A 16,002-nucleotide genomic window follows, 5' to 3' on the forward strand; every position below is an offset into this window, starting at 1 on the left:
CCCACGAGTTTGGGTTTTGATTAGCAGAAGGAAATCATGCTCTGTGCACCGTTTTCAGTTTTCACAAAACCCTTTGCTGCCTGTTTCTCATTTCTGCAAAGTAAGGCATTTTATTTATTTGCTTATTTATAAATGCATTTATATACTGTTAAATCACAACACATTTTAAGGCAGTTTGCAACATTAAGAAGATAAAAATCATATAATAAAAGCATAAGAAGTTAGAAACAATTTAAAAAACTAATTTTAAAAATAAGCATCAATATTCTATTGTGGAGGGTGGACTCTTAATTACCTGCATTGGCCTGGCAGAATAAAAAAACCTTTCAGCAGGCTTTTAAAAACGGGAATGGAAGGAGCCTGCTGGGAAAGGCAAGGAACTGGCAAGAACAGCTGCTGTGTGAACCCCAATTTGAGTTGGGCTTTGCCTGAAGGAGATTTGTATCCAAATCAAATTTGGCATATTGTATTATTTGTTTGTTACATTTATACCCAGCTTGCCTCCAAGGACCTGAAGTTGATGTGCATAGTTCTCTGCCTCCTCTCCATATTTTCCTCATAACAACCCTGTGAGGTAGGTTAGGCTAAGAGGGAAGTGAGTGGCCCAAGGCCCAGGCTTCATGAGCTAGTGGGTATTTGAACACTGGTCTCCCAGGTCCTGGTCTGACACCCTAACCACCACACTGCAGAAGAAACTTGAGAAGCCCCTTTCAAAATCCACTCCATCTGCACATGTCTCTTCAGATGCTTCTGGGTTGTTAATATTTTGTGGGAGCAATTCAGTCGCATACCAAAATGTTAGGTTTGTGTGCGTTTGAAGTAGATTGAAGTGCTCTTTTACCCAACAAATCCACTTAGAAAACAAAAACAAAACTGGACTGAATAAACAGGTTGTCCAACGGAGCCCTCCCTTCCTCCCAGTCTTAATGGACAGAAAGATTAGATATGGCAATAGCTGTTTTCTTATGGACACTGGCTATATGCAGTAGAGTTCTTCGCTGTATATGCAAGATGATTTACGTGTATACTTAAAATATGAAATACGAGTTTGACAAGGAGTCAAGACTGGCCTTCACTTCTATTGCATACACTCTCAGCAGTAAATGTTAAAAACAATAGAATGGATTTAATTCTCTGCTTTTAACACTTTGACTCTCTCCAAAAGGTGTGTTCACTTTTCAGAGTCTCCAGGCTGGTTATATCAATTACGTTCAGTCAAAGCACGAGCATTTAGAACCCTCCTCTGATCACTTCATGGTGTCTGTTAGTGATGGCTTTCATAAATCGTTGGCAATGCCTTTCTACATCATCATTGATCCGGTAAATGATGAAATCCCAAGCCTGCAACTTAGGAACTTAACAGTAAGTCTGAGAACTTCTTCCATGGCAGTTCTTTGCTTTCTGTAATCTATTTGCACAAAATGAAAGCCAGGTATAAAAACACGAGAGATATCGGACAATGTTATAATAGGCGGACCATGGTAGACAGCAATTCATTGGATATGCCAGGTATATCACCTCTGTGCAGATGTATTCTGCCATCTGTCTTAAATGTATGTTTCATGAAAGCTATAGGAAGCAATGTAGAAAATACCATAGAATATGCCAAAAGGCTTCCAATGTATTTGTCATTACTGGGGAAGGGGCTCTGCTCTCCAACCCCTCCACAATACACTTTACTTGCTGAATTGTCTGTCCAGTCAAAAAAACTCCCAGTTTCTCCCATTTATTTTGTAGCCTCATTTTGCACCTGGTTTCACATTCACTCCCATGTCTGTGCCTTCTTCCTCCCTCCTTTTCTGCAACCCTCCTTTTGCACAGACCATCTCTTGTATCCTCCTCTTCTGATACATTGTAACTGCTAAGCACTCTTTTTACCTTCCACCCAATTATGTGTGGAATGTAATCCACTGAGAGCAGTCAAGTACAACATTCCTTGTTTTCCTAGAGTGGACATGCAAGGGAATGTTTGGTCCACCAGTCGAAACTTCCTGTTCCTCCTGGCCTGGAGCATTCTTCCTTCTGACTAGTGGGTGGGCGTGACCTTTCCAGACCTGGTAAAAGGACAAGGCATGTTGCTACTCTCTCCTTTTCCACCCTCTTTTCGTCCTGCAAACTTCCTGGAATGAACTGCTGGCTGCCAGCCAATCAGTCCCCCAGGTCATCTCCCTTATGGGACAAACCTGTTAGTATAAGTTTGTAACTTTAAGCCTAAAGCCTGCCTTCAGAGATCACACTGTGCTCTGCCTGATCAGGAGTAAACTTTCTTTTTATTGCTTATGAATAAGACTGTGGTGTCTTTATTCTTTTAGGAGGGATTCAAGGGGTCTTACCAGGAAAATATTAGAACACATTTCAAGCTGGACAAGCCAGATTAAATTGCGTATTGTCTTAAGAAACTCACACGACTTTGCAACTAGTTTTCTGCTGTGTAAAGGGGAATGTAAACTCTGCTAAGTAAAGGAACTTGCTAGTGCAAGTTAGGAAGGATATTAATAAACAATATATCCTCTCCTGCCACCCTGAACATTCCCAGATTATGAAGCCTCCATCCCCTCCTATTCTGCAACCCCTTCCATGCCCTTGCTTTCATCTTCACCCCACTCCTTCCTGGTTTACAACCCCCCTTTGCACTCCCCCATTTTCACCTTCATTCCCTTTTCCCTTTTTCCTTTCCCCAACTACTCCTTGCATGCAGGCTACACCCTCCACTCCGTTTCTTTCACTCTCCTATTCTCTCTCTCTTTTTTTAAAGTAATATTTATTAAGAGTTTAAAGATTACAAAAAAAGAGTTAAACAAAGCAAAACAATACAATACAATACATAAAAAACAAAAAAAACACTACTTATCTTAACAAAACAAAAACAAAAACAGAAACAATTAAAAACACATCCAGTATTTCCATATCTTATCTTTCATTTACTTGTTTCGTAGGCCTCCTCACACCTCCCTCTTTTGTATTCTAGTTCAGTTAGCTATTTCAGCAAATCCTTTCCATCTTTCTCAGTTTTTGTCCTATAATTTATCTTAACACAATCTAACCTTATTTTTTCCCCCTTGGCCCATTTACAGTATATTTTTACTTAATTCTTTATAACATTTCTGCTAAAGCCATATAACTTCATTCCAACATCCTTCTAACATTCATTAATTTTACAGTGTTTCTGTAAATAATCTTTAAATTTTTTCCAATCTTCTTCCACCGACTCTTCTCCCTGGTCTCGGATTCTGCCAGTCATTTCCGCCAGTTCCATATAGTCCATCAACTTCATCTGCCATTCTTCCCGGGTGGGTAAATCTTGTGTCTTCCAATACTTTGCGATAAGTATTCTTGCTGCTGTTGTAGCATACATAAAGAAAGTTCTATCCTTCTTTGTCACCAATTGGCTGACCATGCCCAGGAGAAAGGCCTCTGGTTTCTTCAGGAAGGTATATTTAAATACCTTTTTCATTTCATTATAGATCATCTCCCAGAATGTCTTAATCCTTGGGCACGTCCACCAAAGGTGAAAGAATGTACATTCAGTCTCATTACATTTCCAACATTTATTATCGGGCAGATGGTAAATTTTTGCAAGCTTGACTGGTGTCACGTACCACCTGTAAATCATTTTCATTAAATTCTCTCTTAAGGCATTACATGCCGTAAACTTTATACCTGTGGTCTTTCACTCTCCTATTCTCTTTTTTTTTTTGATAAATTTTTATTGAGATTTTACAAAACAAAAGATTCATCATTTCAAAGTGTATCATTTCCATAAATAGGATTCATATAAAACGCACAAACAGTATAAAAACAAAAATATATAACAGAAAATAAAGAAAAATAGAAAAAAGAAAAGAAAAATGAAAAACCCTTTTTCTTAAATTTCCAAAATTCCATACCCCTCTGTCTTGACCTCCTCACATCCCCCTTTTTTGTGTTCCTCTTTATTCCAATCCAATTCAGCAAATTCAAAACCTTATTTAAGCCATACTTAATTTTACATTCTTCTAATTATTATGTCTTTATTTTTATTCCATATCTCCTCTTATATACTATGACATAATGATGTTCTGTTCATAACCCCCTATCCTTTTTAACATTCTTCTTTTAAATCACCTTTAACCAAGTCACACAAACCCTGTTACCTTCACTTCCCACATCATATTAACACTCCAAGATTTTACAATATTTCTGTAGATAGTCCTTAAACTTTTTCCAGTCCTGTTCAATCAAATCTTCTCCCTGATCACGGATTCTGCCAGTCATTTCAGCCATCTCCATGTAGTCGATCACTTGCGTCTGCCATTCCTCCACGGTGGGTAAATCTTGTGTCTTCCAATACTTGGCGAGAAGTATTCTTGCTGCTGCTGTTGCATACATAAAAAATGTTCTGTCTTTCTTTGACACCCATTGGCCAACTATGCCCAAAAGAAAGGCCTCTGGTTTCTTAGGAAAGGTACTTTTGAATACCTTGAGTTCATTATATATCATCTCCCAGTAAGCCGTAACCCTTGGGCATGTCCACCAAAGGTGAAAGAATGTTCCCTCAGCTTCTTTACATTTCCAACACTTGTTGTCAGGCAGGTGATAAATTTTTGCAAGCTTGACTGGGGTCATGTACCACCTATAAATCATTTTCATAATATTCTCCTTTAAGGCAATGCATGCCGTAAACTTCATACCGGTGGTCCACAACTGCTCCCAGTCAGCAAACATAATGTTATGACCTAAATCCTGCGCCCATTTAATCATTGCTGATTTAACCGTTTCATCCTGCGTGTTCCATTTCAACAGCAAGTTATACATTTTTGACAAAATCTTAGTTTTTGGTTCTAACAGTTCTGTTTCCAATTTTGATTTCTCCACCTGGAAGCCAATTTTTTTGTCCAAATTATAGGCCTCTCTTATTTGGTAATAATGAAGCCAATCTCGCACTTTGTCTTTTAATTTTTCAAAACTCTGCAGTTTCAATCTGTCACCTTCTTGTTCCAGAATTTCCCAATATTTTGGCCATTTGGCCTCCATATTGAGCTTTTTCTGAGCCTTAGCTTCCATAGGTGACAACCACCTTGGGGTTTTACTTTCTAGCAAATCTTTATATCTTATCCAGACGTTAAACAAAGATTTCCTGACAATATGGTTTTTAAATGCCTTATGAGCTTTAACCTTGTCGTACCACAGATATGCATGCCACCCAAAAACATTGTTGAAACCTTCTAAATCCAAAATGTCCGTGTTCTCAAGAAGCAGCCAGTCTTTCAACCAGCAGAATGCTGCTGATTCATAATACAATTTAAGGTCTGGCAGGGCAAATCCACCTCTTTCTTTTACGTCAGTTAAAATTTTAAACTTTATTCTAGGTTTCTTGCCCTGCCAGACAAATCTAGAAATGTCTCTCTGCCACTTCTTGAAACAGTCCATCTTGTCCAGAATTTGCAAGGATTGAAACAAAAATAACATTTTTGGCAATACATTCATTTTTATAGCTGCAATTCGACCCAACAAGGAAAGCTTCAAATTAGACCAAATTTCTAAGTCTTTTTTAACTTCTGACCAACATTTCTCATAGTTCTCTTTAAATAAGTTCAAATTTTTCGCAGTCATATTAATCCCTAGGTATTTCACTTTCTTAACCACCATTAAACCTGTTTCATTCTGAAACCTATCCTTTTCCATTGGAGTTAAATTCTTCTCTAATACTTTAGTTTTTACCCTGTTTAATCTAAATCCCGCCACATGACCAAATTCTTTAATCAATTCCATAGCTCAATCAATTCCATAGCTCTTCACTCTCCTATTCTCAGCCCGCTTTGCACACTCCCTCCCTTTTCCTTTCTTCCATCCATCCATCCTCCTTTTTTCAGATCCCCTTTGCACAGAGACTGCCTCAACCTCCTGGCCTCCCCCCCTCCTACTCTGTGTCTTCCTTCTGCAGATATATGTTACTCATCTTTAAGAAAAATAGGATCTTAAGAGTAATCCTGTACATATATTGGTGTTTGCTTGTTAATAAAATAACTTCTTGAAATTACTACATTGGGAAGAATTCTGCACCATGCTCTGCTGAAGGTGGGTGAATCTACACGCGGGGGGGGGATGCTATAAATCAGAAATTACATTGTTACAACAAAAGAATGAAAAACACGCTATGTAAAAATTGCAAAGAAATTTCTTTTGCTCTCTGGCCCCATCTGGTGTTGCATATTTACAATGCATTCAAACATGTTTTTTGACTAATGTAGCTGAGTCCGGTCTCATCAGCTTGCCAGACAGAGTGACCCCACTGCTCTTGCCCCTGGGGCATGCTGTTTCTCACCTGGTCATCATGGTTTTTAAAATGAGGAGGCGGCCATGGGAGGGGTGGGAGGGAGGGAAGTATTGCACTCGAACTGGGAACTTGTTTAACTACCAGTGTCCAATAGGGGTACATGCAACTCAGACTTTAGGAAACGGAAAGGAAAGGAAGAATTAAATGATTAATGACAAATTAGACAGGAAACATGCGGGGTGAGGGGAAGAATTAGGATAATGAAATCCTTGAAACGAAGCAGATTTATTTTTGATAGTGCAGCTGCAGATGCGATTTCTTAATCCTCTGTCTCCAGTAAGCATGGACACCACCATAAACACTCCATATTTGCAGTGTGTGTGTTTCTTGTCGACTTCCATGGCACAAAATAAAAGCTCAGTAAATATGGGCCTCCATATGTGGTTCTCAGCTGGTGTAAGTCCCTGAATGAGAAACATGTGAAGGGAGGAATTAATGCTGCACACATGGTGGCTGAACTTGAAAGCAATAGAAATTGCACCTGAGAATATTTTACACTGGGTTATGGAACGTTTGAAGATGAATGGGAGCTTGAACCCTCCTTAATGTATTGCATCATTGGTGTTTCCAGGGGGGCAAGGGATTATAAATGTGTGAGCTTGACACATGAGAGAGATAGCACTTCCTTCAAGTGAACAGCAAACTGCACCAGGCTTAAATAAAACCACTCACAGGAAGATGAAAAGAATTTGAAGAGAATGTATCTGGACAAACTCCTCCTGTCTCAGTGGTTGGACTGTTGTTTGGCTTTGACCTGGATCCAAAAAGAGCTTAGTACCTGCTACCTTGCAGCCTTTGTAAAAAGAGACCTACCTCACAGTTTATTGTAAGGATGATTGGGGACAGAATTATTTTTTAAAAAACCAGTTAATTTATTGCAATTGAAAACTGATTTATGTATAGCATAAACATTACAGTATATCATATTATAATAATGGGGAAAAAATGACCCTGAGCATCATTCTAAAATTGTTTGAAACATCTCATTTATCCGCAAACCTTTGTTGGTTTTTTTTTTTGGGGGGGGTTAATTTTAGTATTAGTATTTCATTTTATAATGTATATAAAACAGAGAGAACAATTATAACAATGGACAAACATTAAAAGATGAAAAGCAAAACTATGAAATAGGCATGTAGAATGAGTAGTTGCTCATGAGTTAAAATAAAACGCAAAGACTATCAGCTTGAGGGTCTGATAAAGATAGTTCCAGATTCTCCAGGCTTTTTATGAGGGTCGTCTTGGAACGGATGGTTCTACTATATATGTCATAATGGAATGCCAAATCATATAAAAAGTATATGGAGGTTCTAGTCATTACTGAAATCTCAAATTAGGTGCGGTTTTCTTCATTATACTCCACAAACCTTAGTTGCATTCGTAATTCATGGTTGGCTCAAACAACCCACATCTTTTTTTTTTTCTTTTCAGAAAAGCAAGTGTGTCCCAGAGTTTTATCATCCCTCATATTTTGGATTTGTTTAAACTTCCTGTATTTATTGTATACAATTGTAGGTTCAATCTTCAAGTGGAAAAGTAACACTCTTTAGCCTTCTTCATGTTCTAAACCAATTTTCTTTCCTGGAATATTTATTTATTGCTTTCAGGATCTGTTTTCGACATTTCTTTATTTCAAGAAAGGGGAATTTGTAGCCATCTATATGTTGAAGGGCTCCAACTCCCATCAGCCTCAGCCAGCTTGGCCAATGGTCAGGGGTGATGGAAGCCCTATCCCCTCGGGAGGCCCACAGATTTCCCAGCCTGTTTTTCTTCTTCACAATCCTAGCAACAAAGGGAAAAGACTCCCCCTTGCTTTAGAACATTTCTAAATCTGGGATCAATCTGGTTGGCTCATTATAGACAACTTCATTGAGGTCCTATACCAATGAGCCGTCATTTTAACATGATTTAACATCATTTTAAGAGAGTGATAGCAGTGTGAGTCTGTTGCAACAAAACCAGCGAAGAGTCCAGTAGCATCTTAAAGATTAAGGTAGCAGCATCCAGTCATGTTATCTCTGCCAATGGAAGGCACCTGCCAATGCAGCAGTGAGATTGGAAAAAATTGTGACTCATCCTCCTTTCTGCAGTTGTCTATACACCCCAAATTTATTCCAGAGGGACCTAAAACCTTCCCAATCAGTTTTAGTGGTGAGAGGACTGTGGGGAGGATTGCTAAAAATGGCCTCCCTACCCACTTTCCTAAGGGTAACAACAACAACAACAACAACAACAACAACAACAACAACAACAATTTATTCTTTGTACCCCGCCCATCTGGATGGGTTTCCCCAGCCACTCTGGGCGGCTTCCAACAAAGATTAAAAATACTTCAAAATGTCACACATTAAAAACTTCCCTGAACAGGGCTGCTTTCAGATGTTTTCTAAATGGTTGTTTTCCAGGGAACAGAACTGAACACAGCCTAATGGATATATTATGGCATAAACCTTTGATCCAGGTATTATTATTTTTTAAAATCAAAGCAGACACGTATTTGTCTAAATGGCTCCCAGTACATTTCCGAGCACAATTCAAAGTGTTGGTGCTGACCTTTAAAGCCCTAAACGGCCTCGGTCCAGTATACCTGAAGGAGCATCTCCACCCCCATCGTTCTGCCCGGACACTGAGGTCCAGCGCCGAGGGCCTTCTGGCGGTTCCCTCGCTGCGAGAAGCCAAGTTACAGAGAACCAGGCAGAGGGCCTTCTCAGTAGTGGCACCCACCCTGTGGAACCAGATGTCAAAGAGAAAAAAACTTTTCTCCCCCCCCCCAAAGACTTTTAGAAGACGTCTGAAGGCAGCCCTTTTTATGGAAGCTTTTAATGTTTAATAGATTATTGTATTTTAATATTCTGTTGAAAGCCGCCCAGAGTGGCTGGGGAAACCCAGCCAGATGGGCGGGGTATAAATAATAAATTATTATTATTGTTATTATTATAAATTGTTCCACATATAATGCCATGCATGTACATTGAACTGTAAACCTGAGCTCCATGTTCAGTCATACTTCAGAAAAACCTTCAGCTGTGTGTGCACATGTAGATTTCTAGGATTGTAACCCCAATGAACACCAGGCCAATGCTTGCAATCTATAGTGTAAATTAAAGTCCTAGTAAAAGAATTTGTTTTCTTTGGCTAGGTTTTTAGAAAAGCAAACTAGTTTGGGATCACCCGTACGTGCTGCTCTTCCCAATTAGAGTTGCTGAAAGAAAGGAAGAAAAGCTCTACTTTCTAATGGAATTGAACCAACATACCAGATGAGCCATGTAACTAGGTATCTGAATTGTTTAGACACATTGGTTTGCTTCTTCATGACATGAAAGTAAACAATCTACAAATAGAGAAAAGAGACAGCTCCACACTCTGTATTATATGTTAGTTGAAGTGCAAAAAAACTGTGGTGGGACATATGCAGTATGGCTTCTTTTTAAACAAATATGTGTGCATATGTTGGGGAGCAGGCAAGGTAATGCTTTGCCAGAAGTTTTCTTGTTTATCCTACAACTCTTAGGCGAAAGCAGAACTGGTGCAAACTAATTGGGGGTATTCCATTGGAGCCGTCCATTTGCAGAGTGAAACCGTTAGAACTGAAATGAATGTGGTGTGGCAATGATGAGATTCTAAGTAATTTCACCTTACTTGAATTTCCTTGGATATATTCAAAACTGATACTGTTATGCATGCACTGTAGTGTTGTTTTTGAGGCAGGTGGAACTACAGAGCACTAGTATTGAACTTGGATAGCTGATACCTTAGCATCCATCAAGAGAACTTCATTTAAGCAAATTCAAGATAAATCTCAAATGTGGACATTCAGTTGACAATTCATTTTCACATGGAACTGGAATGTTGATTGTCCGTTCAGTTTCAGGTGTTGTATGATACTTTCCTTTCATCTTTAAAACAGAGCCTCCTTATTTGTGATGCAAGCAATCTGCCAATGGGCAGGACTGCCAGTTAGCAAGTCTGGATGAAACAGTTCCTCTTCGGGTCCTCCTGTCTGCATGCAGACATTCACTAAAGCCACTATATTAACAGGGTTATTGCAGGGCAATAAGCCTAAAAGATATATGTCCAGATAAAAGAAATAACCAATCTAGAAGCTAACTTCTTCTGGGGCACATTGACTGTTCTACATCTGAATACTAGTTGCTGCTTGCTCCCTGTGATATATTTGGTGTTGTATTAGAACTGAAATGCTTTAAAAAGTAGGTTCGCTTAGCAAAGATTCTCTTGTTTCTTAATTCTGTAATTTTCAATTCTTTTTTCTTTTTTGAAATTCATGTTTTCCTCTAGGTAATGGAAGGTGACATTAAGGCAATGGGTCCTGGCACCATCAATGTTGAAGATTTTGACGTCCCTCAAGATGTGCTGAGATTCTACATTGCTACTCCACCTCGCCATGGTGTGATACTAAATGGAATTTACGGCAGAGATACTGGACGTTACAAACAACTAAGCCCAGCAGTACTCCATAAAGATTTAGAAATCCGCAGCTTTACACTGGAGGAACTTAAACAAGGTTGGGGCATCATTTTATTGCCTGTCTTTGGAGAATATGAAATGCACTTTCATAGTTTATACAGGGATGTGTGTGTGTGTGTGTGTGTGTGTGTGTGTGTGTTGTACAGCTTGAAACTGACCTTGAGAGGGACAATGTATCTTTGTGAACTGTGAACAAGAGAACAAATGATATTCGCATATGGAAACAGCCTGTAGAAATATGTTATAGGTCTACAGTTATAGGACAGTATCTGAGCAAGGTAATATCTAAACATAGTTTGCTCCATCATAAGGCAAAGTCCGTGATTGCCTGCCCCTGCCCCTCTCCACTCCCAGTTTAAAAAGCACTTACAGTCCTCCTCAAACAAAACCCAAATGTAGCCTTTTTATTGGGTAATAAAAATAGCACATAATATGTGTTTCTTGTTTGCAGTCCACGCCACAGGACTCACCCCTAACTGGCACTGGTCAACTCCAACTGTCCATCAACCAGCAGGCAGGCTGATTGAATTCTGGGTACATGCCCAATGCTTATGCCAAACCTGCTTCACCTGTAATCATTATAGTTGTGGCCTAGCTTGATTCCAATACTTGTTTCCTATATTGTATGTACTATTTTGCACACACATCCCACAACCTTCGCAGTGCCTATGGTTCGCAACCGTGAGATGAAGATGGTGGGTGCTCCAAACGTCGCAATGGGGTGCTCCGAGCCCAGCAGCAGACAGAACAGTTCTTCCAAGATAATGAACTGTTTCAATGATAAATTTTCACCAGCAAATTAATAGTCCCCAAAAGTACATCAAATGGCCATGGATCAGCTAACACTCAAACATGTAGTAAGAGAAAGGCTTTATAATACAGCATCTTTGTCTCTTCGCTTATTGTTGCTTCCTATTATTTTCCTTGGGGAATAGGGTCATAGCTTGGCGGCAGAGGATCTTCTTTGCTTGCAGAAGACCCCACGTTCAGTCCCCAGCATATCTAGGCAGGGCTGGAGAGTCCCCTGCCTGAAATCCTTCATAATCAATTCCAGTCAGAGCAAATCATGCTAAGCTAGAATAAACCAATGGTCTGACTCAGTATAAGACCCATGTATTGCAGGGATAACTGGAACTTTCTCAGTGGGTAAGTCTAGCTAAAATTGGAAGAACTCTAATAGAACTGTGGTTGCAGATAATACAAGTAGATGGAAAATTAAAAGGCAAAAGTAAATTTCTTATAAGTGAATATGGAACAGATGCAGTTGCAAAAACATCAGTATGACATATTCCGGTATGCTACTTATCACATGATAAATGGGGGCTCACATGGCTATTTGCCTAGAACAGCAAAAAAATAAAATTTTGAGTGGGGAACAAGGACGAATAATTTATCAGGTGTTATGTAAGCATGGATGAGACTTGTAAATCTTTGAAGGAGAAAGAAATGAAATTATTTGTTTTGAATGCCTCACAATGATCAATTATAAGCTTCTCAGTTTGCTTTAGCAAGAAACTAGATTTATGTTGTATGAGCAACGGACAGCCTCTACTGGAAACCACAGTTCATTGCAGCATGTTGCTCTGAAAGAAAGAGATATAAAAATACTTGCACCACCTAGTCCTCTGTGATACTTAAAAACCAAAACCAAAATGCAGAAGGCTCCTCCAGATGACCTGTTCAATGAGCATACATCCTCATTTGCTTATGGGTTTAGACTATGCCCAGTCTGCATTGCTCATTTGTTCTGATTTATTTGCAATGAGGTTATACAGTGAGCATACATCCTGATTTGCTCGTGGGGTCTTTATAAATATTCAGGTTAATCATTTGTTCATTCTACACTTTTCAATGCATTTCCCTGTCACTTCCCTAACTGCAAAAGGCTTTAAAAAAGAAGAAGTGGATTTGTTGTAGGGCAACAGAATGCTTCAATCCTCTTTAATTATGCAAACCTAAATTTCTGGTACATGCTTGAAACACTCCAGCAAAACCCCGACAGTCTAGAGGTGACCACAGAGAGATGTTTGTCCTTCACCAAGAGTAACACTGACCTAAGTTCTTGCCATGGCAAAAATTATATAAGACTTGAACCTTGATTTCCCCAGCACTAATATTCTATTTTCCTCCTTGCTTACTTTAAGTTCTACAAACATTTCTGTGTAGATTGCACAGTATAATAATAATAATAATAATAATAATAATAATAATAATAATACACTGCCTTTTTCCCTAGCAGGGACTCAGCTTACAGATAAAAATAATGACAGCTAAAAACATGGGAGGGGGAGGAAATAATTAAACATTAAAACTCAATCAAAGATAAATATAATAACTTACCGTACCTCTTAAAATGTAATGTTTTATGCAACATATTGTTTAATATGAAAACAAATGAGAAGACTTCCGGGTTAGTGCCATCGACGAATGGCGGAGTTCCTCCGACCGGAGGAACGGGCTCCGTGGAAATTGGGTCTTCCCGTCGCGGCGAAGGTGGGGACCCGCTAGAAATCCCAGGCGGAGAAGCCTGGGAACATGGGGTTCGGCAGAGCACCAAGAGCGCCTCCCCTACTCACGAGGAAACCCCTTTCCGGGGCTCCGGAGTGAAGTGGGGTGAGCAGCGCGGTGCTGCGAACCGATTGCTACTTTCACGGAGGGAAGCCGCACAGCCATCGCCGGAGAGCGCTGACTTTTTCCTGATGACAATTGGACTCTAAATCAAGTACCCATGAGTAAAAACGGAAAATTGGATCAAGAAATCTGTAAAATTTGGGAATTAGGCAACGAAGCGGGAAGGTTTAAACAGGAAGTCCGCCTTCCGCTTTTTGTATATAGACTGAAGCAAAGACCTTGCAATCTAATAGCCTGGAAAATTGTTTTAAAGTTGGAAATTTCCTGCATCTACAACCAATAAAACCCCCTTGGAAGAAGGAGAAAGGGGGGGGGGGAATTTGACTGCTTAATCCTGCAGGAGGAGAGTAAAGGAATTTAAGTTTCCATCGTCCCAAACCTGGGGATGGGGTGTCTGGACAGAAATTGTTTGAGACGTCCATTGATTGAAAGTGAGCACTTTGACAGATAGTCAAAAAAAAAAAAAGAGAAACAAATTAACTTCAATGCTGCTTTATGCTTTTCTGCATTTTAAAGAAGCAAAGTATTTGAAAACCGAAAGTAATCTTCTTTGTTGGATACATTTTAAAGATGGATACAAATAGAAATTGTGTCCCCTAGAGGGAGCCTGTCAGTTTGTTGTTGCAGCTTACTTGGAGACCTTACAGATGCGAGATTGGGATCGTGGGACCAGCCGTTTGACCTTGAACAGAAATGTGTTGGAAGGAAGGTTTGGTGTCTGCCCTTGGCATGACAAATGCTTTGCTGGAGCAGCTGCATGACAAAATGAACTTGATGAATGAAAAGTTGGACTTGATGAATGCTGTAGCCAGTGAATATGATTTAACAGGAAATAAGGATAAAGAAGCTATACAGTGACCAATTCAGGAATCTGGTTTGACAGGGCAAGTCCAAGGGCAGACGAAGAAGGAAGAGGCTGTGACTACATCTCAAACAACACAAATGGAGAGATCCAAAGTCCTGCAGGAGCAAAAGCCACTGCATTAGAAGATTGAACTTGAAGTGTGTCTAGAAGTGTTTGGAGTCAAGGAAGCTCTTAACTCTAGTGGGACTATGAAACAGGTGGACAACTATCTTTTGGATAACTATTTTTTGGATTACAAAGATGATGACGAGGAGTGGGACTGTGGGGAATGGGCTAGTCTGACGAAGGAAAATGGAAATTATTACCGGTTGGAATCCTCCGGAGACCCACTCCCCAAGAAGAAAGGGAAGAAACTACGAAAGAAACCAACAAAAGACAAAGAAGTGTGTAAGCACAAACAAGAACAAGAAAATCTGCAGAAGGGGCCTAGAAGAGACTTAAGGGCCTTGGACATAAGATCACCAGATTGATGGACTGGATGTAATGGTCAGAAAGGACTGACATAACCCGAGACCAGGAAGAAGGGACGTTGGATAAAAATTAGAGATATCAAGAAAAAAATCTTTTTATTTTTTGAATTGGTGTAATATTAATGAATTATCAGGGAATATGTTGGAAAGGAACTAAATTGGCTTTAGTAGAAAAGATTTAAGGAGATATGTATGAATATGGTTTAAATTTTGAAATTTTAAGATTTTTAAGGTAAGATAAGGTTAAAGAAATTAAGGTAAATTGAATAACAGAATATACTAAAAGATGGAAAGGATATGTTGATTTAATAAATAAGATAGATTGTTAAGATAAATTATTTAAATTAAAATTGAGAAATATGGGAAGAATTTGCTGGAATAATGAATTAAATTAGAATACAAAAAGGGAGGTGTGAGGAGGTCCAAGAAATAAGCAAATGAAAAGATGCAATTTGAGATATGTATTTTTCTTTTTTCTTTTTTGGTTTTTTCTTTTTCTTTTTATTTTTTTTTTGCTGTATTTTTCTGTTTTTTCCTTTTTTCATACTTTGTACTCATGAAACTTTGAATAAATATCATTTTTTTTAAAAAAAGAAAACAAATGAGAAATCCCAACACATTGTATGTTCCCATAATATTTCATCTTGAGCTGCATCACACTGGCCAGTGACCAAAGCAAGTTGTGGCTCAAGTTTTCCCCAACCAAGAGAGCTTTCTGAATAAAAGAAAGTTCATAGAATATTTGCTTGTCCTTTTGTGGTTAAAGATATCATCCTTTCTCTTGAAAAACAACAACAGAAAAGCACGTGAGCAAGAGATTCTAGCAGAGAGCTGGCAGTTGAATGTTGTACTCAGTGGCACCTCTGCTGCTAACACAACTGCTCACAGAATCAGCTTAGGAACTGTAAACAGCAGATCACATATCTCCTCAAGGTTGGCATCTGTGCCATGAGCTTACCAAGTATAGCAACGAAGCAGTGCAGAGTGGATGGGCAGGACAGAGCTAGAGGCAATCTGGCATTCCAGAAAATCCAGCATCATTGTGGTTTGACATTGATATCATGTAGAAGGCCTAGGCTAGGCTTTAAAGAAGTTCAGTTAAGCATTAGCATTTGAACCAACGGTTATATAGAGATGGCACCTGAAATGGTATGCAGCATGGTAAAAACAATATTGAAAACATCCCTTCTAGCAATATAAAAAATTAAAGCCTCAGCTTGACAGGTGCTCTGTCT

General features: G+C 39.1%; 1 protein-coding gene across 8 annotated transcripts in view; it reads left to right on the top strand.

The window, feature by feature from the left end:
- LOC128415683 (FRAS1-related extracellular matrix protein 1-like) overlaps positions 1 to 16,002 on the top strand; it is a 119,971-nt gene that overhangs the window by 36,952 nt on the left and 67,017 nt on the right. For all 8 annotated transcript variants that reach the window (XR_008331040.1, XR_008331041.1, XM_053392245.1 and 5 more), the window contains exons 19-20: positions 1,166 to 1,362; positions 10,613 to 10,838. Coding sequence is in view for 6 of the 8 variants with exons in the window: in XM_053392245.1 (XP_053248220.1) it covers positions 1,166 to 1,362; positions 10,613 to 10,838 (423 nt within the window). In the remaining 2 variants the exon portion in view is untranslated. The remainder of the gene's footprint in view (positions 1 to 1,165; positions 1,363 to 10,612; positions 10,839 to 16,002) is intronic.

Source organism: Podarcis raffonei, chromosome 6 (genome assembly GCF_027172205.1).
Source record: "Podarcis raffonei isolate rPodRaf1 chromosome 6, rPodRaf1.pri, whole genome shotgun sequence".
Taxonomy (NCBI): Eukaryota; Metazoa; Chordata; class Lepidosauria; order Squamata; family Lacertidae; genus Podarcis; species Podarcis raffonei.